The sequence below is a fragment of the Cydia amplana genome, chromosome 16 (genome assembly GCF_948474715.1).
Source record: "Cydia amplana chromosome 16, ilCydAmpl1.1, whole genome shotgun sequence".
Classification (NCBI taxonomy): Eukaryota; Metazoa; Arthropoda; class Insecta; order Lepidoptera; family Tortricidae; genus Cydia; species Cydia amplana.
The window spans coordinates 11,805,421-11,826,129 of record NC_086084.1 but is presented as its reverse complement, the minus strand read 5'-3'; the positions used below and the strand labels follow the sequence as shown (position 1 = coordinate 11,826,129).

At 39.2% G+C, this 20,709-nt stretch overlaps 1 protein-coding gene across 1 annotated transcript in view; it reads right to left on the bottom strand.

The window, feature by feature from the left end:
• Positions 1 to 20,709, bottom strand: part of LOC134655125 (aldehyde dehydrogenase, dimeric NADP-preferring) — a 57,135-nt gene that overhangs the window by 22,158 nt on the left and 14,268 nt on the right. The window contains exons 2-5 of the mRNA XM_063510585.1: positions 11,644 to 11,687; positions 10,801 to 11,040; positions 7,221 to 7,442; positions 217 to 380 (exon numbers count right to left, since the gene is read on the bottom strand). Of these exons, the coding sequence (XP_063366655.1) occupies positions 217 to 380; positions 7,221 to 7,442; positions 10,801 to 11,040; positions 11,644 to 11,687 (670 nt within the window). The remainder of the gene's footprint in view (positions 1 to 216; positions 381 to 7,220; positions 7,443 to 10,800; positions 11,041 to 11,643; positions 11,688 to 20,709) is intronic.

Sequence of the window (20,709 nt, the reverse complement as noted above, 5' to 3'; positions counted from 1 at the left end):
TGTAACACCTTATTATGTACATGACAATGCAATATTGAATAAATGACTAAATGACTAAATTTTAGAATCAAGTAAAATGAATAGAGGAGTGAAGTAAGACATTTTTGCGGTACGAAGTACTGCGACAAATTAACAAAATGAGTGGTACAAATGAGGTGCCTCACGAGTGAGCGACTCAACACTACTCTCTACCACTTGCAATATACGATAAGTTACCTCTTGCCACCCAACTCGAGCGTGACGGGCGTGAGGTACTTGGCGGCGGCGGCGTTCACGATCTTGCCGACGTTGGTGCCGCCCGTGTAGAAGATGTAGTCGAACCTCTGCTTGAGCAGTTCTGTTGTCTCTGCTGGACCGCCTTCTACCACTTGCACGGCGTCCTGAAAGGGAAATTTGCTTTAAGAACGGTTAACAAATAAAGGCAATTTTTATCACACTAAATTAAAAAAAAAATCTTTATTCAATACAACATAATGGCCCATAAGGGCTCATTTAGACGGTGCGAGAACTCGCATGAGAGTTTCATTACATTGCGTCATTTGGTCGGTCGGCTGCATTGACGTAAACTCAATGTAACTAAAATCGTATACGAGTTCGCGCGCCGTCTAAATGAGCCCCAAGTTTGTTAGTTATTGCTTATCAACCTACCGCCTACTACACATTGATGGGACGAATACACGTACGAGCACTATATCGATTCTAACGCAATTAACAATTATTATTGTTATTATCGATAAAATTGGTAATTACTAGCTAGTAGCAGTGTTGGCCGTAATGTGTAATTCTAATTAACAATTAATCATTTCCATTAACCATTAAATCCGCAATTAGTCAATTGCATTACGCATCAATTTAAATTAAGTTAATTAGAATTGAATTTTGAGACGTTTAATTACATTGATTGTCAATCTAAATTAACGTTTAATGCAATTAAATCAATTTTTTCATAAACTAATAATTAATGTTACTATTGCTTAGAAACTTGGAGCTAGGTATTAAAATTAAAAATAAGCATATGAATACAAGATTCAGTGAATTATCAGGTCGTGATATTTTAAAATGAGACAACAAAATGACCCTGAAACCTGGCAGTAGGTACCTACTGGAACTCAGGTTTGGTGCAACATAGACACACGCCGTTTAGGCTATTCGACTCGTCACAATGAGCACTTGGGAGAGCAGTACCCAAGATGGAGCTGATGCTGAACCTTGGCTGTACCTAGTGGAACTCAGGTTTGGTGCAACATAGACACACGCCGTTTTGGTCATCCGACTCGTCTTGATGAGCACTTGGGAGAGCAGTACCCAAGATAGAGCTGATGCTGAACCCTGGCAGTACCTAATGGAACTCAGGTTTGGTGCAACATAGACAAACGCCGTTTTAGTCATCCGACTCGTCTTGATGAGCACTTGGGAGAGCAGTACCCAAGATAGAGCTGATGCTGAACCCTGGCAGTACCTAATGGAACTCAGGTTTGGTGCAACATAGACAAACGCCGTTTTGGTCATCCGACTCGTCTTGATGAGCACTTGGGAGAGCAGTACCCAAGATAGAGCTGATGCTGAACCCTGGCAGTACCTAATGGACCTCAGGTTTGGTGCAACATAGACAAACGCCGTTTTGGTCATCCGACTCGTCTTGATGAGCACTTGGGAGAGCAGTACCCAAGATTGAGCTGATGCTGAACCCTGGCAGTACCTAATGGAACTCAGGTTTGGTGCAACATAGACAAACGCCGTTTTGGTCATCCGACTCGTCTTGATGAGCACTTGGGAGAGCAGTGCCCAAGATAGAGCTGATGCTAAACCCTGGCATTACCTAATGGAACTCAGGTCTGGTGCAACATAGACAAACGCCGTTTTGGTCATCCGACTCGTCTTGATGAGCACTTGGGAGAGCAGTACCCAAGATAGAGCTGATGCTGAACCCTGGCAGTACCTAGTGGAACTCAGGTTTGGTGCAACATAGACAAACGCCGTTTTAGTCATCCGACTCGTCTTGATGAGCACTTGGGAGAGCAGTACCCAAGATAGAGCTGATGCTGAACCCTGGCAGTACCTAATGGAACTCAGGTTTGGGCAACATAGACAAACGCCGTTTTGGTCATCCGACTCGTCTTGATGAGCACTTGGGAGAGCAGTACCCAAGATAGAGCTGATGCTGAACCCTGGCAGTACCTAATGGACCTCAGGTTTGGTGCAACATAGACAAACGCCGTTTTGGTCATCCGACTCGACTTGATGAGCACTTGGGGGAGCAGTATCCAAGATAGAGCTGATGCTGAACCCTGGCAGTACCTAATGGAACTCAGGTTTGGTGCAACATAGACAAACGCCGGTTTGGTCATCCGACTCGTCTTGATGAGCACTTGGGAGAGCAGTACCTAAGATAGAGCTGATGCTGAACCCTGGCAGTACCTAATGGACCTCAGGTTTGGTGCAACATAGACAAACGCCGTTTTGGTCATCCTACTCGTCTTGATGAGCACTTGGGGGAGCAGTATCCAAGATAGAGCTGATGCTGAACCCTGGCAGTACCTAATGGAACTCAGGTTTGGTGCAACATAGACAAACGCCGGTTTGGTCATCCGACTCGTCTTGATGAGCACTTGGGAGAGCAGTACCCAAGATAGAGCTGATGCTGAACCCTGGCAGTACCTAATGGAACTCAGGTTTGGTGCAACATAGACAAACGCCGTTTTGGTCATCCGACTCGTCTTGATGAGCACTTGGGAGAGCAGTACCCAAGATAGAGCTGATGCTGAACCCTGGCAGTACCTAGTGGAACTCAGGTTTGGTGCAACATAGACACACGCCCTTTTGGTCATCCGACTCGTCTTGATGAGCACTTAGGAGAGCAGTACCCAAGATTGAGCTGATGCTGAACCCTGGCAGTACCTAATGGAACTCAGGTTTGGTGCAACATAGACAAACGCCGTTTTGGTCATCCGACTCGTCTTGATGAGCACTTGGGAGACCAGTGCCCAAGATAGAGCTGATGCTAAACCCTGGCAGTACCTAATGGAACTCAGGTCTGGTGCAACATAAACAAACGCCGTTTTGGTCATCCGACTCGTCTTGATGAGCACTTGGGAGAGCAGTACCCAAGATAGAGCTGATGCTGAACCCTGGCAGTACCTAGTGGAACTCAGGTTTGATGCAACATAGACACACGCCGTTTTGGTCATCCTACTCGTCTTGATGAGTACTTGGGAGAGCAGTACCCAAGATAGAGCTGATGCTGAACCCTGGCAGTACCTAATGGAACTCAGGTTTGGTGCAACATAGACAAACGCCGTTTTGGTCATCCGTCACATCTTAACGAGCACTTGGGAGAGCAGTACCCAAGATAGCTGATGCTGAACCCTGGCAGTACCCGCAGGTTCAAGATGTGACGGATGACCTAAATAGCGTGGGCCTATGTTGCACCAAACCTGAGTTCCACTAGGTATAGCCAGGGTTCAGCATCAGCTCTATCTTGGGTACTGCTCTCCCAAGTGCTCATCAAGACGAGTCGGATGACCAAAACGACGTGTGTCTATGTTGCACCAAACCTGAGTTCTACTAGGTACATCCAGGGTTCAGCATCAGCTCTATCTTGGGTACTGCTCTCCCAAGTGCTCATCTAGACGAGTCGGATGACTAAAACGGCATGTGTCTATGTTGCACCAAACCTGAGTTCCACTAGGTATAGCCAAGGTTCAGCATCAGCTCTATCTTGGGTACGGTCTCCCAAGTGCTCATCAAGACGAGTCGGATGACCAAAACGGCGTGTGTCTATGTTGCACTAAACCTGAGTTCCCCTAGGTACAGCCAGGGTTCAGCATTAGCTCTATCTTGGGTACTGCTCTCCCAAGTGCTCATCAAGACGAGTCGGATGACCAAAACGGCGTTTGTCTATGTTGCACCAAACCTGAGTTCCACTAAGTACAGCCAGGGTTCAGCATCAGCTCTATCTTGGGTACTGCTCTCCCAAGTGCTCATCAAGACGAGTCGGATGACTAAAACGGCATGTGTCTATGTTGCACCAAACCTGAGTTCCACTAGGTATAGCCAGGGTTCAGCATCAGCTCTATCTTGGGTACGGTCTCCCAAGTGCTCATCAAGACGAGTCGGATGACCAAAACGGCGTGTTTCTATGTTGCACCAAACCTGAGTTCCACTAGGTACAGCCAGCTTTTCAGCATCAGCTCTATCTTGGGTACTGCTCTCCCAAGTGCTCATCAAGACAAGTCGGATGACCAAAATGGCGTGTGTCTATGTTGCACCAAACCTGAGTTCCACTAGGTACAGCCAGGGTTCAGCATTAGCTCTATCTTGGGTACTGCTCTCCCAAGTGCTCATTAAGACGAGTCGGATGACCAAAACGGCGTTTGTCTATGTTGCACCAAACCTGAGTTCCACTAAGTACAGCCAGGGTTCAGCATCAGCTATATCTTGGGTACTGCTCTCCCAAGTGCTCATCAAGACGAGTCGGATGACCAAAACGGCATGTGTCTATGTTGCACCAAACCTGAGTTCCACTAGGTACAGCCAGGGTTCAGCATCAGCTCTATCTTGGGTACTGGTCTCCCAAGTGCTCATCAAGACGAGTCGGATGACCAAAACGGCGTTTGTCTATGTTGCACCGAACCTGTGTTCCATTAGGTACTGCCAGGGTTCAGCATCAGCTCTATCTTGGGTACTGCTCTCCCAAGTGCTCATCAAGTCGAGTCGGATGATCAAAACGGCGTTTGTCTATGTTGCACCAAACCTGAGTTCCACTAGGTACTGCCAGGGTCCAGCATCAGCTCTATCTTGGGTACTGTTCTCCCAAGTGCTCATCAAGACGAGTCGGATGACCAAAACGGCGTGTGTGTATGTTGCACCAAACCTGAATTCCACTAGGTACACCCAGGGTTCAGCATCAGCTCTATCTTGGGTACTTGTCTCCCAAGTGCTCATCAAGACAAGTCGGATGACCAAAACGGCGGGTGTCTATGTTGCACCAAACCTGAGTTCCACTAGGTACAGCCAGGGTTCAACATCAGCTCTATCTTGGGTACTGCTCTCCCAAGTGCTCATCAAGACGAGTCGGATGACCAAAACGGCGTGTGTCTATGTTGCACCAAACCTGAGTTCCACTAAGTACAGCCAGGGTTCAGCATCAGCTCTAACATGGGTACTGCTCTCCCAAGTGCTCATCAAGACGAGTCGGATGACCAAAACGGCGTTTGTCTATGTTGCACCAAACCTGAGTTCCATTAGGTACTGCCAGGGTTCAGCATCAGCTCTATCTTGGGTACTGCTCTCCCAAGTGCTCATCAAGACGAGTCGGATGACCAAAACGGCGTGTGTCTATGTTGCACCATACCTGAGTTCCACTAGGTACTGCCAGGGTTCAGCATCAGCTCTATCTTGGGTACTGCTCTCCCAAGTGCTCATCAAGACCAGTCGGATGACTAACACGGCGTTTGTCTATGTTGCACCAAACCTGAGTTCCATTAGGTACTGCCAGGGTTCAGCATCAGCTCTATCTTGGGTACTGCTCTCCCAAGTGCTCATCAAGACGAGTCGGATGACCAAAACGGCGTGTGTCTATGTTGCACCAAACCTGAGTTCCACTAGGTACAGCCATGGTTCAGCATCAGCTCCATCTTGGGTACTGCTCTCCCAAGTGCTCATTGTGACGAGTCGAATAGCCTAAACGGCGTGTGTCTATGTTTCACCAAACCTGAGTTCCACTAGGTACAGCCAGGGTTCAGCATCAGCTCTATCTTGAGTACTGCTCTCCTAAGTGCTCACCAAGACGAGTCGGATGACCAAAACGGCGTTTGTCTATGTTGCACCAAACCTGAGTTCCATTAGGTACTGCCAGGGTTCAGCATCAGCTCTACCTTGGGTACTGCTCTCCAAGTGCTCATCAAGACGAGTCGGATGACCAAAACGGCGTTTGTCTATGTTGCACCAAACCTGAGTTCCATTAGGTACTGCCAGGGTTCAGCATGAGCTCTATCTTGGGTACTGCTCTCCCAAGTGCTCACCAAGACGAGTCGGATGACCAAAACGGCGTTTGTCTATGTTGCACCAAACCTGAGTTCCACTAGGTACAGCCAAGGTTCAGCATCAGCTCCATCTTGGGTACTGCTCTCCCAAGTGCTCATTGTGACGAGTCGAATAGCCTAAACGGCGTGTGTCTATGTTGCACCAAACCTGAGTTCCACTAGGTACAGCCAGGGTTCAGCATCAGCTCCATCTTGGGTACTGCTCTCCCAAGTGCTCATTGTGACGAGTCGAATAGCCTAAACGGCGTGTGTGTATGTTGCACCAAACCTGAATTCCACTAGGTACACCCAGGGTTCAGCATCAGCTCTATCTTGGGTACTGGTCTCCCAAGTGCTCATCAAGACGAGTCGGATGACCAAACGGCGTGTTTCTATGTTGCACCAAACCTGAGGTCCACTAGCTAGATAAAAATTACGGGCGCCTTTATAAAATTACGATATATTTTTGTTAATTGATAATTATCAATAATATTTTTAATTGTCATTAAAAATTGATTTAATTTTTAATGGTTTGTGAAGCATTAACCATTAATTCTTTTTAATTTTTAATGGTTCGAAATAAATTAATATTAATGCAAATTGATGTTAATGCGAATTGACAATTAATTTTCCTTCAATGGTTAATGGTTAATTCGAATTAACCTTTTCAATGGTTAATTTTTAATGGTAATTGGGATTAACGTTCGGCCAACACTGGCTAGTAGGTATAATTTAGTTCTGATGGGGGTAAAGGGTGTTTTTCCGGCTCTGCCGTGATGACACCGACTACAGCTTCAGAAGTAGGTTCTATACTACATATTTCTGTTCTTTTGTTATGTTTACACGATGTGTGATCCCTTAAGGGTAAAAGCCTCCTCCATCTTTTTCCATTTCTCTTTGTCGGTAGCATTATTCTCCCAAGTCTTTCCTGCAATTGCTATGATGTCGTCAACCCATCGTTTTCTTTGTTTTCCTGAGTTTCGTTTGCCCAGTGGGCCTTTCCATTTGGTTGTTTGAATAGTCCACCTTTTGTCTTTGTATCTAGCCAAATGTCCAGCCCACCTCCATTTTTGTCTTAAACTAAACTGTAGTGCATCTGTCAGTTCTAGCTGTAAGTTACAGATGTATATTGAAATAAACAATAAACAATATACATCCAGGTATTTACAATTTACTCACTCCATCCATACAACTCACATTATCCATGTATTTGGGCAGCGTCTCGGCCACGAAGTTGGCGCAGGCTACGGACAGCTCACTGGGCTTGACGATGACGGTGTTGCCGGCGGCGATGGCGCCGGCCATGGGCAGCAGGAGCAGCTGCAGCGGGTAGTTCCACGCGCCGATGACCAGCGCCACGCCGTACGGGTCGTTGTAGATCACCACCTCGTCCAGCATGTTCACGAAGCCTTTTGGCGGCTGTGGAACAGAATAGTGTAGAGTTATGCCGTTTTCGAGAACGTTCTCCCGTTTTTATGGAAGATGTTCTCGCTTGAGAATATTCCTCATAGTAAATTGTGACGTTATCTATGAAAAGGGACCTTATTGTCGATGGCGCTTACGCCATTATTAACGATGCTCCGATGTAAATACAATGCCGCGCGACGCTGTGCGGCGTAAGCGCCATCGACAATAAGGTCCCTTTTCATAGATAATGCCCCAATTGAGAACGTTATCGAGAACGGCTCAACTGTAGAACAGGGCCAGCTTCATCAGAATGAAGTACGTGAAACTACGTGAGACCAGTTTAAAAACTGTATTAATTATGGTGCTAACGTCAATGCTCCTCGATAGGGCTTTATACCTTTCGTATGTAGGTTTCTAAAATCGCGAGTTCAACCCCTGTCGCGCAATACAGTGCAAAAAATTAATTAAAACTGTTTCTAACTTCTATTTTAGATTGAATTTCATCATTTTAAGTATATTGTCTTTAGCATCTAACTCATCTAGGTATGGCACATTTTTATCATTCGACACTAAGGAATCAAAAGGCTACCTACATACGGTTTATATTCGATTAATTTCTTATTTCCTCTTTTCCTGTGCCTGCCAACAGTCGCGACAAGTCATCGACATCGTTAAAATGTCATAGCGGGCAATTGGACATACTGACGCCGCCGGTCGTTATCAGTTTGGAAGTAGGTATGCGCCTCATCGGTATACTAGATTAAAATCTCAATAAATAGGACCTTTTGATAAATATTACCATTCATAGGTACCTACCTATTATTACAGGCTCATTCAGACGGTGCGAAAACTCGCATGCGAGTTTCATTACATTGCGTCATTTGATCGGTCGCCTGAATTTATGTAACCTAAATGGTCCGCAATGTAACTAAAATCGTATACGATAGTTCGTGCGCCATCTAAATGAGCCCTAATTCGAAAGTAACCAGTCTGTTACCTCTTCACGCTGAAACGATTGATGAAATTTGATATGGGGATAGTTTTAGTACTGGGGAAGTACATAGGATAGTTTTTAAAATAGATTTCATCATTCATTATACGCAGCCGAAGTTGCGGTGTAAAAAGTAGTATGTTAATAAACTAAAATAGATGTTCCCTGGGTGTGTCTTCACTACATAGTATAAAACAAAGTCGCTTCCCGCTGTCTGTCTGTCCCTATGTATGCTTAGATCTTTAAAACTACACAACGGATTTTGATGCGGTTGTTTTTAATAGATAGAGTGATTCAAGAGGAAGGTTTATGTATAATATGTTAACCCGTGCGAAGCCGGGGCGGGTCGCTAGTGTATGATAAATTCAGGGCTTAGCGATTGAATTGATAACAGCTCGTGAATGCATTTGGCTTAGTGAGACAGTCTAGTTATCTTATATTTCAATCAAAGATTCCAACACAATGTATTTAATCAGGTATTAGTATTTATCAAGTAACTAAAACCGTCCGTAATCATGTGTAAGTAAATAACATTTATCTATCGGAAAATAAATCTGTGATAATATCCTAATTTAGCATCGATTATTCTCGAGGATATTAAGTAACGCAGCTTCATTTTGCTAATTTCGTCGGTGCACAAGAGATCCTAGAGATAAGGATGCCTAGCCAAGGTGACAATCAATGCCGCTAACGAATCGCTTTGTGTCTCTCTATCACTCTTCCATATTAGTGCGACAGTGACTGTTGCGTTTCGTTAGCTACGGAGCGTAAACCATTGCCATGGTGGCTACGCACCAAGGTAATCGTAAACGTCAATCGGAAAGGGGTGCGTGAGTACCCAACTTGTCAATCGTTTACGCTATGTACACTGAACGCGACACGGTGTGTAGGTGGATATATTACCTTGACGCTCTCTTATTCTCTTAACAATAAAGGCGCGTCGAGATCATTTTGAACATCTCACCCGCTTGGCAACTTCTGCTGCTGACTGTACTGCACAACCTTTGAACACCGAAACTTGATAAGGAGAAACTAAGACTCATTAAGTGACAATGCTTATTTACGTCTCAAGTAAGATAAGTACCTTGTTCTGCGGTCGAGACTCGATATCACAATAGGCTATGTTAATTGATGGCATCAATTAGACACATTTTATGAGATCATTGTTGTCGCAGTCACAACACGCGTGGAGGTGTTTAATACCCAAAAAGTAGCCATTTCAAACTATACCTATACTATAAAAAATGATAAGATTTTTGTAAAGTTTCTGGCTAGTGTTCGATTTATCTACGCTTGAAAAAAAAAATTGTTTGTTTTGTTACAGTACTTACAGTAGGTGTCTAGCTCTGATAAAAATGTCTATGGTTTTTTTTTTACAAAAGGTACCTACCTAACTATATCTGATAAGTCAGGACAGTTAGGTAAACAGAAGCATTGAAAATGTATTATTGACACTTATCAACTGTCGGAAACTTGGAACATTGGTTTGCGCATGTTTACATAATTAACATTTTAGCTACCTATACGTTTGTGTTTTGAGTACACGGTTCAGAAGTTCGCATAATTTGTTTGACATTCTTTGACTTTGATTCATTCTAAAAGTACAGGTAAATAAAAACAGACGAGACGCATGCAATCATCACTATTTTTGATACCACTATACCACTCAAAAACCTATTTTTATAGATTTTTTTCGTTACTATTATAGATTTTAGAAAAAGGAGTAACTATTCTACCTATGGAACCAAAAGAATGTGTTATGATTGATACATATTTGCTGTGACTTCTTTTTCAAAATTGTTTTTCAATAAAAAGACTCCAAGATTGTTTACCATTTTTCTCATGCTAAAGAAACGAAGTATAACAAACATTAGCCTGACCCATTCACCGATATGATGCATTATATTCTTCAAGTACTTATTTATAACTACACTACACAGGTCCAAGCATCCTACACAGGGCAGGTGTCACACAATCATCTTACGGCCCGGGTACGACTTTGCGCGACCGGCGGCGGCAACCATAGGTGGGAACGAAAGGTCCGATCGCTGTGTCTCGCTCCAACTGCCGCCGCCAGTCGCGCAATGTCGTGGCCGAGCCGTTACTCGCTAAAACACCTAGCGGGAAAATAGCCGCGCATAGCAGCTCAGTTTCTAAAGACGTGCTGCAATCTATGGGTTCCTCTTGCGAAAAGAGGAACCCATAGACGGTCTTCACATTGAGAAGTTTTGTGATAACCGCATTTCGCGAGGCATGTTTTCGCAGCTGTTCCCGCGGAAATGAGGTTGGCCGGTCGAAGTGTTTAGCAGATGGCGCCATCATCATCCCTAGAATTGTCAAATTTTTGTTTTTTTTTTAATGCCCGGTTTTTTCACTTACATGTTCCGGTTTGGCCCACTCGTCGATATGATGCAGCATGCTCTTCAAGTCGTTGATAAGATAGTCAACCTCCAGAAGCACTGCCTCCATCTTGGAGCGCCGCAGATCCTTGTGCAGGGCCTCGACCATAGCATTGTAGTTCTCCTCGTACATTCGTAAGAGGTTCTTTAGCTGTTGCTTGCGCCATGCTAGTGGTTTGGTCACGCCGCGAGCGAATGTGTCTCGAGCCCTTTGGACTACCTGTTAAAAAATAAAAAAACTCAAACTCAAGAACTAGGTAGCCAAATATTATTATCCTCGTAAGGCCTTATGCCTCATTTGCCAGAATAAACATAGTCAGGTCAGAGGTATGAGGATAATAGAAGTTATTATTCAAATGTATTAAGGTATATTTAAGTAGATCAAAAATAGCTAAGGACAAATAATGAAAAAAAGCCTAAAAAATGTTACATTGATAAGTGATAACCACCAGCAACAAGATATAAGTTGATAATATTTATTTGATAATGATAATAATTTGAACTTTAGTCTGGATTAATGATAACATAATAATATATATATATATACTTTGTGAACTTCTAAGGTGAGGATTCAAAAGTCCTACTAAAATTCTAAACTTTGCTTGTAGTAAACAGACAAGATTTTACCAACAATATTTATAAAATATTTACCTATTGCACTATACATCATTTTGACATTTCTGTTTGTTAGAAGGCGACAAAATTTAACAGAGGTTTGTAAGAGGTTGCTAAGTTTTATGAATAAGGGGGATAGTGGGGACTATAGCTGTAGTACGGGACTATAGTTGGGTTGTTTTACGGTAACTGTGTCCAGGTTACATACCTCCTCTATGTTAACCGGCTTCGGCTTTGAATTTGATATTGCTCCTGTAACAAAGAAAAATAGAAAATTAAATACAATTATATTTATATAAAGTATTCAAGTTTTCAAAAAAAAATATATGAATTTCAATGAGCCTGAAAGACTTTTGACAACATATTCCTGATAGTATTATAAGTTCACTTTTAAAATTCCAGAATATAGATCTGCATTAAGTAAGTCTACTATAAATCTAAATAATCTATAAACCAATATAAATGGTTAAATCACGTTTAATTATCAAAAATGTAAAATTATAAAAAAACAGAATAAGCAACAACAAAAACATGGTGCTAGTGCAGGGTGGAGGTAGACGGGCTAGGTAGGAACCAATATAAATGAATTAGAATTCAATACCCGCTACCTACTTGCAGATGAACATTCCTGCAAACTAGAGGTTAAAGAAGCTTTGGATTTTTGGCCAATGGATCTGGTGGACCACCAAGAATTCTTAAATATTTAACACCTTGTTTAGTTAAATGTTAACTATCTATAATATGAAAATTAAAGTTCATTTAAAATAATGGCTGATAATCCAAATAATAATACAGTAGAACCCACATGATACAATCAGATTTGAATATAACTTCCTATGTAATATGTACACCAATATACACTAGTCCCTGTTTTCATACATTTTAATACACTTTTCTGCATAAAATGCTTTTTTTCACAAGTTCCCATCAGAATCTTCTTAACCAGTTTTGAACTCTATAAAGTATTAGTATTAAATACACTATGTAATCTGCTAAAAAATCAACAACAGGAAAACATGAATGCTCAATTTTTCCACTTAATGTTCACATTCAAGGCGAACCTGTTCACCTTACTACTTTGTGAACTTCTTTTTCTGACACTATGTTGTAAACACCTTTTAAAACCTACCAACTAGTGATTCTAGCAGCAACATTTCTAAAGTTTAAAGATCTATTAAACTTTGGAGTGTTTACCAATCTGACATATAGTTTACATAATCAATCTAGCAACTTAGTGTGCGATACATAGTTCTAGGCTAATGTTTGTTGTGCAATGTAAACATATCATTATGTCGTTTTTGTAGCATCTAGCGAAATATATGTCGCTTTATATCTAGTACATTATTTTAGTAACCCAGTAGGTATGTTAAGTTCAATTTATGCAGTATTTGATTATGTATAAAACATAGTTTATGAAGCAAACAAGTTTCGAATAAATAACTTACCGAGAGTCATTGTTCTGTGTTAAAGTTCGCGGACGAGTAAACAAAGTTAAAACAACTAGCAACCGTTTACACTTTCCTTTCTTATCTAAGTGCCAAGACAACTAGTTCACCGCAGAAATCGTATTTTAATGGAATAATGATTGAGCAATTTACGATAACACGGAGTAAGCACAATTCACTTTTGACACTACTGACAGGTACTGGTTGACAGTTCGAATCCGAACTTCGCCATTCGCATTCACGAGCTGCGAATGGACGAATGAGATTTAAATGAATGACATCATGAAGTGGGGGAATTTTTTAAATGTTGCTACCTGCGGTAAGTTTAGGATGATTTAAGATTTTATAATAAATACAAAAGATACTGGGTATTAATGGTATGAAAAATAGCGTATTATAAATACACTAGCGACCCGCCCCGGCTTCCCACGGGTTACAAATAATAGACCTAAACCTTCCTCAAGAATCACTACTTTATTGATTTGGTGAAAACCGCATGAAAATCCGCTCAGTAGTTTTTAAGTTAATCGCGAACACACATACACACAGACAGACTTTGTTTTGTGTAAGGTGTAGGTAGTGATACCTACGATCCACTACAAGCGCCATGTTTAGGCCGTAGGGAAACATACATTGGATTATACGTGGGATCTTAAACCAAAATATTAAGCGCCTGTGTGTAGTGTTGTTGCAATATGTATCACAACATACCATTAAGTATGAAAATAATCGTTGTTGATAATAATATCGTAATCATGTTATTCGTAAAGACGACAAAGCAATATATTATATAACACTAACATTTGTAGACCTAAAGCGATCTTTTCTTTGAGTGATACAGACCGACACTACCTAGAATTTAAAGGTAGGTAGTTGTTATCATTGTCACCATCATAACAACTGGACAACCTGACTGAATTAATCTAAATCAATGTTACGAGTAGGTACGTTACATTGTCAATTATTCATATTGAGAGTCCCAAAACTAGACTTGACCTTTCCTAAATGACAAAATTCTAACAGGTTTGGTAGTAAACATGTATAAAAATAAGATTATTTTAATTATACAGGATGTTTTTATAAGTGAGTACCGAGTTGATAGTAAATACGATACTATGAAGATAGTTACCTAAGTATTTGTATATATAGTATAGTATGTATCTAGTAGGGAATATTTTTTTTAACAATGTCTTGTTTTTTTTCACGTCTGATGGCGTCAGTCAACGTCGCTTAGTATAGTAAGTAGGTACCTGATATAAAATTGTAATTTACCTAACCTAATTAATTAGGTACCTAATAATAAATGTATATTAGTAATTACTACATTACGAGTATTTTTGCTCCATACTACGAATAACACTGCTTAGCATTGATGATACACATGTTCGTTTAAGTTTAGGCCGTTAGAGGTACAAGGTGAACAGGCGAGCCTGTCCTCGTAAGGGCATTCAGTCTATCAGGTATTAGATAACTGTTGCGGAATGGAATAAAATAAAATTTAAATATTTGGAAGGGATTGTCAATCATATATAATAAAACAATCGATCGATGGTGTTAGTCAAAATTTCTGTCAACCCCTTTCAATTGTAACTGCTTTTTTCTACTCCAGCACTTAAATGTGTCAATTAAATGACTGACAGTGATATCTAAAGCAATGTCATTTGAATGCTTTGTCTATAGGCTCATAAGATGACTGCTAGCAGTCATCTTATGAGTATAATACAACTGCTTTATTTTTTTTAAAGATACAAGTTCCGATCATCTTGATTGAAAGAGGTATGTTTTCATTTACAATAATAACTCTTTTTTTTTAAATAATAACTCAATTTTTTTTAAATAATAACTCTTTTTTTTAAATAATAACTCTTTTTTTTTAAATAATAACTCTTTTTTTTTAATAATAACTCTTTTTTTTTAATAACTCTTTTTTTTTAATAATAACTTTTTTTTTTTTTTTTTTTTTTTGCTGCAGCTGTCATAGAAAAAGTAATGTATGCAACAGCTCATAATTGGTTCTTAAAATTCTCGGGTCTTTTTTAGGGTTCCGTAGCCAAATGGCAAAAAACGGAACCCTTATAGATTCGTCATGTCTGTCTGTCTGTCTGTCCGTCTGTCTGTCCGTCCGTATGTCACAGCCACTTTTCTCCGAAACTATAAGAACTATACTGTTGAAACTTGGTAAGTAGATGTATTCTGTGAACCGCATTAAGATTTTCACACAAAAATAGAAAAAAAACAATAAATTTTTGGGGTTCCCCATACTTCGAACTGAAACTCAAAAAATTTTTTTTCATCAAACCCATACGTGTGGGGTATCTATGGATAGGTCTTCAAAAATGATATTGAGGTTTCTAATATCATTTTTTTATAAACTGAATAGTTTGCGCGAGAGACACTTCCAAAGTGGTAAAATGTGTGTCCCCCCCCCTGTAACTTCTAAAATAAGAGAATGATAATACTAAAAAAAATATATGATGTACATTACCATGTAAACTTCCACCGAAAATTGGTTTGAACGAGATCTAGTAAGTAGTTTTTTTTTTATACGTCTTAAATCGCCTAAATACGGAACCCTTCATGGGCGAGTCTGACTCGCACTTGGCCGCTTTTTACAAAACTCGACTACGTCTCGTTTTGTAACTTCGACCCTTGAATTTTAAGAACCCTTATTATATCACTGTTGCATAAACTACTATTAAAAAACCGGCCAATCGCTTGACTGTCATCGATCTTAGGTAAAGAACTATAATGAGTTTTTTTTTCAAAATTTTAGACCCAGTAGTTTTGGAGATATAGGGGAATGGTCAGACAGATAGATAGACGCACGAGTGATCCTATAGATAAGGGTCCTAAAACATTAATTGGGATTGGGACCATAAACACCTCGCTATAGTGATTCCACAGGGACCGCGGCACAAAAACATTTAAGGGCGTTTTTTTTTGTTGTCCCCTACACTTTTTTTTCAAATTTGGGATTTTTTATGTTATTTCTACTCAGAATCACGAGCTCTTTCTATCCTAATAGGAGAAAAAAAGTGTCTCAAGCTCTATCTCGCGACTATCTCAAGTTCGCGAATTTTACTAAGATACACCATCTTAGTAAAATTCGCGAACTTGAGATAGTCGCGTAGTATTAGGTTTCACCTGTTTCTAGGTTTGTCTTATGAGATTTGGATTAAAGGGCTAGCAACCGGGTTAATTGAGCATAGATAGTTTTTTTAGAACGACATCATAAATGCGATCTCCATAGTAGTTATAATATATATATGCAAATTAATATATAATTGGCTGGAAATTGTATACTGAACCTCTTTTGCTGCTGTCATAGTCTAAGTCAGTTATTTATTCAAAGGCCCACGAGGCTGCTATTTACGTACCTATTAGTGCAGATTTATTTAGAAACAAAGTTGTATATAAAGTTTCTAAACGGGTGGTATAAAAATAGTGGCTATTGTTTGCTTTACCACCGATATATCCGGAATGCAAACAGAGTAATGTTGATAGACGCGAGTGCCTAAGTACACCTACGACTACAATGTGTTTGTAAAGTTTCCAAAATTGCGAAATTTCCGCATGAAAAATGGGAATCAAAATTTTCCATTTGTAAAATGAAAGTTTCTCTTGTTTCCTGCATTTTCCTAAAGTTTCCGCGGACTTTTCCAACTGTTTGAGAACTATCCACAATTTGGACATCTATACGTGTGTGCATGTGAATGTGTACCTGTAACAACTGAAATTGAAAAAGAAACCAAGAACGTTAACGTTATCGAGGCATCCATAGTCCGGAAAAATACCTAGTGCCTTCAGTTTGCAGGTAAGTACTAAGCAATTTTGCGGCTGGGTGTTGCTGTTTCTTTTTATGTTTAACTAGTTTTGTAGTATTTCAAATTATTAACCCTTTACCGCATGGATTTTTTAATCTCCCCGAATTAAATATATGTAATAAAACACTATAAATGTAACATAAAAAAAATTGTGAAAAAAATCTATATTCGGCCCAATTAAAAATAATAGTAAATAACAATTTGTTCCAAATTTGGAACTTTATGTATTAGTGGCTAACCAGAGCCCGATTATTAAACTGGTCAAATTTGGAACTGTATGCAATACCTATATGTATGGAAATGTAAGTTAAATAAAAATCACTTACATTTGCAAAAAACTATTTGTACTTATTTTTATACTTATTTTTAGTAAGGTTTAGGCTATGGTAGCCATTTACCACCATACGGAACGTAGGTATGCTTATTTGTCATTGACGTACTAAATGAATTGTAGCTACCAGCAGTCACCGGTTATCTACAGATTTTTAACAATGCGGCTAATGTACCTAACTTAATAAAAATACAATAAAGAAGTAGCTTGCCTGAGTGCATAAGGTTCCATATTTGTCAAACTGTTAAAAAAATAACTAATGCATAATGTTCCATATTAGTCCAATCCTTCTTGCTTGTAACGCATAGTGTTCCAATTCAGGAACAAACTTTCAAGACATCATACATAGTAATCTATATATATAAATGCACGTGTCCTGACTGATTGACTGACTGACTGACTGACTGACTCATCAACGTAGAGCCGAAACTACAAATGCTAGAAAGTTGAAATTTGGACACTAGGTTGCATTTATAAAATGTATAAGAGCTAAGGAGCGATTTTGAGAAATTCAACCCCTAAGGGGGTTAAAAAGGGGATGAAAGTTTGTATGGGGTTCAAGTTTTATTTTGAGCTAGGAAATTGAAACTTTGTAAAAATGTACTATCTTAAAAAAAAAGAAAATTAATTTCTGCGTTTTCGAAAATTCATCCCCCAAGGTGGTGAAAAAGGGGTTGAAAGTTTATATGGAGATCAAATATTTTTGAGAGTGTTGGACTTGAAACTTTGTATATGGGGATATTATTATATGACGGGAAAAGTAATTTCAGCGTTTTTGAAAATTCATCCCCAAACAGGGTTAAAAAGGGGTTGAAAGTTTGAATCCATTACAAATGCTTTGAAACTTCTTAGAAAGGCATAATAGCCGATGACAAAAAAAAGTAATTGCGACGTTTTAGTTAATTTAACCTCTAAGGGGGTAAAAAAGGGGATGAAACTTTGTCCTGGGGTGCAAATTTTATTTTAAGCTAGGACCTTGAAACTTCGTAAAAAGGTATTAAATTAAAAAACAAGAAAACCAATTTCAGCGTTTTTAAAAATTCATCCCCCAAGGTGGTAAAAAAGGGGTTGAAAATTTGTACGGAGATCAAATATTTTTGAGAGTGCGGGACTTGAATCTTTGTATTTGGGGATATTATTAAAATACAGGAAAAGTAATTTCAGCGTTTTGTAAAATTCATCCCCTAACAGGGTTAAACAGGGGTTGAAAGTTTGAATCCATTACAAATGCTTTGAAACTTCTTAGTAAGGCACAATAGCCGATAACAAAAAAAAGTAATTGCAACGTTTTTGGAAATTCAACCACTAAGGGGGTTAAAAAGGGGATGAAAGTTCTTCTTAGGGTGCAAATTTCATTTTAAGCTACGAACTTGAAACTTTGCAAATAGGTATTAAATTAAGATACAAGAAAACAAATTTCAGCGTTTTTAAAAATTCATCCCCCAAGGTGGTAAAACATGGGGTTAAAAATTTGTACGGATATCAAATATTTTTGAGAGTGCGGGACTTGAATCTTTGTATTTGGGGATATTATTAGAAGACAGGAAAAGTTATTTCAGCGTTTGGTAAAATTCATCCCCTAACAGGGTTAAAAAGGGGTTGAAAGTTTGTATGGCGTTCAAATTTTATTTTAAGCTAGGAACTTGAAACTTTGTAAAAATATATGTTATTAAAATACAAGAAAACTAATTTCAGCGTTTTTGAATATTCATCCCCTAAAGTGGTGAAAAAGGGATTGAAAGTTTGTATGGATATCAAACATTTTTTCAAACGCGGGACTTGAATCTTTGTATTTCGGGATATTATTAAAATACAGGAAAAGTAATTTCAGCGTTTTGTAAAATTCATCCCCTAACAGGGTTAAACAGGGGTTGAAAGTTTGAATCCATTACAAATGCTTTGAAACTTCTTAGAAAGGCATAATAGCCGATAACAAAAAAAAGTAATTGCAACGTTTTTGGAAATTCAACCCCTAAGGGGGTTAAAAAGGGGATTAAAGTTCGTCTTAGGGTGCAAATTTTATTTTAAGCTAGGAACTTGAAACTTTGCAAAAAGGTATTAAGATACAAGAAAACAAATTTCAGCGTTTTTAAAAATTCATCCCCCAAGGTAATAAAACATGGGGTTGAAAATTTGTACGGATATCAAATATTTTTGAGAGTGCGGGACTTGAATCTTTGTATTTGGGGATATTATTAGAAGACAGAAAAAGTTATATCAGCGTTTTGTAAATCCCCTAACAGGGTTAAAAAGGGGTTGAAATTTTGTATGGAGTTCAAATTTTATTTTAAGCTAGGAACTTGAAACTTCGTAAATATATATGTTATTAAAATACAAGAAAACTAATTTCAGCGTTATTGAATATTCATCCCCTAAAGTGGTGAAAAAGGGGTTGAAAGTTTGTATGGATATCAAACATTTTTTCGAACGCGGGACTTGAATCTTTGTATTTCGGGATATTATTAAAATACAGGGAAAGTAATTTCAGCGTTTTGTATAATTCATCCCCTAACAGGGTTAAACAGGGGTTGAATGTTTGAATCCATTACAAATGCTTTGAAACTTCTTAGAAAGGCATAATAGCCGATTACAAAAAAAGTAATTGCAACGTTTTTGTAAATTCAACCCCTAAGGGGGTTAAAAAGGGGATGAAAGTCCATCTTACGGTGCAAATTTTATTTAAAGCTAGGAACTTGAAACTTCGTAAATAGGTAGTAGGTTTTATTAAATAGAGGACATGAAAATCTTCTAAGGGGGTTTAGAGGGATTACATCGAGGACAATTTTATTCAGTTAGGGGCTTGAAACTTCGTAGGTTGTGAAAGACAAGTCTCATGCGTCGTATAATATTAATAATTAAGAAATGATTAACCGTCCTACCGCAATCTCTTGCTGCATAATGTTCTAAGCTAATGTAGAATATATAACCACCAATATACAAATCCACGCGTACGAAGTCGCGGGCAACAGCTAGTTTGAATATAAATGCTTACATGTTTTACCGTAAAATCTCGCGGCATCTATTTTTCTAATACTCAACGCCGGAAATTTATTTATTGCACTAAATAAAACAACGAAAAGCTAATTACAAAGTAGTCAATCACACTTGCAAGTAAAATTGTCGGACGTCGGTGGAAATGATAACGTCATATGGATCACAAACTAGTTAGAAGCTGTATCGAGTACAGAAAACGTTCAGTAGTATGCATAGTTTCTACCTCTTACAAGTTCAGTACAATACGAGGGGCGTTCAAAATATTCTCGGTATTGATATCTTACGACCTCTTCTAAAATTTCTTTCGTTACTGGCCGCTAAGGTTTATTCATTGACATTAAAAAAAAGTATAATTCGAACCGAGATGGTCTTTTGTTTTTCTGCAATTGCTGAACAAACATGAACATCATGTGCGAATTGACAATGTTAACTAAATTAGAACATCGATGCGTGATAAAATTCTTGACAAAACAGGGTAAAAATCAAAAAACCATAAAAGAGGAAATGGATTGGGTTTACCGTGAGTCTGCTCCTTCTTTATCTACCATTCAAAAGTGGTCAAGCGAGTTTAAACGCGGAAGGGAGAGTATTGAAGATGACCCTAGACCTGGCCGGCCTGTAGTAGCTACTTCACAAGAAAATATTGATAAAGTGGAAAAACTTATATTGGAAGATGGTCG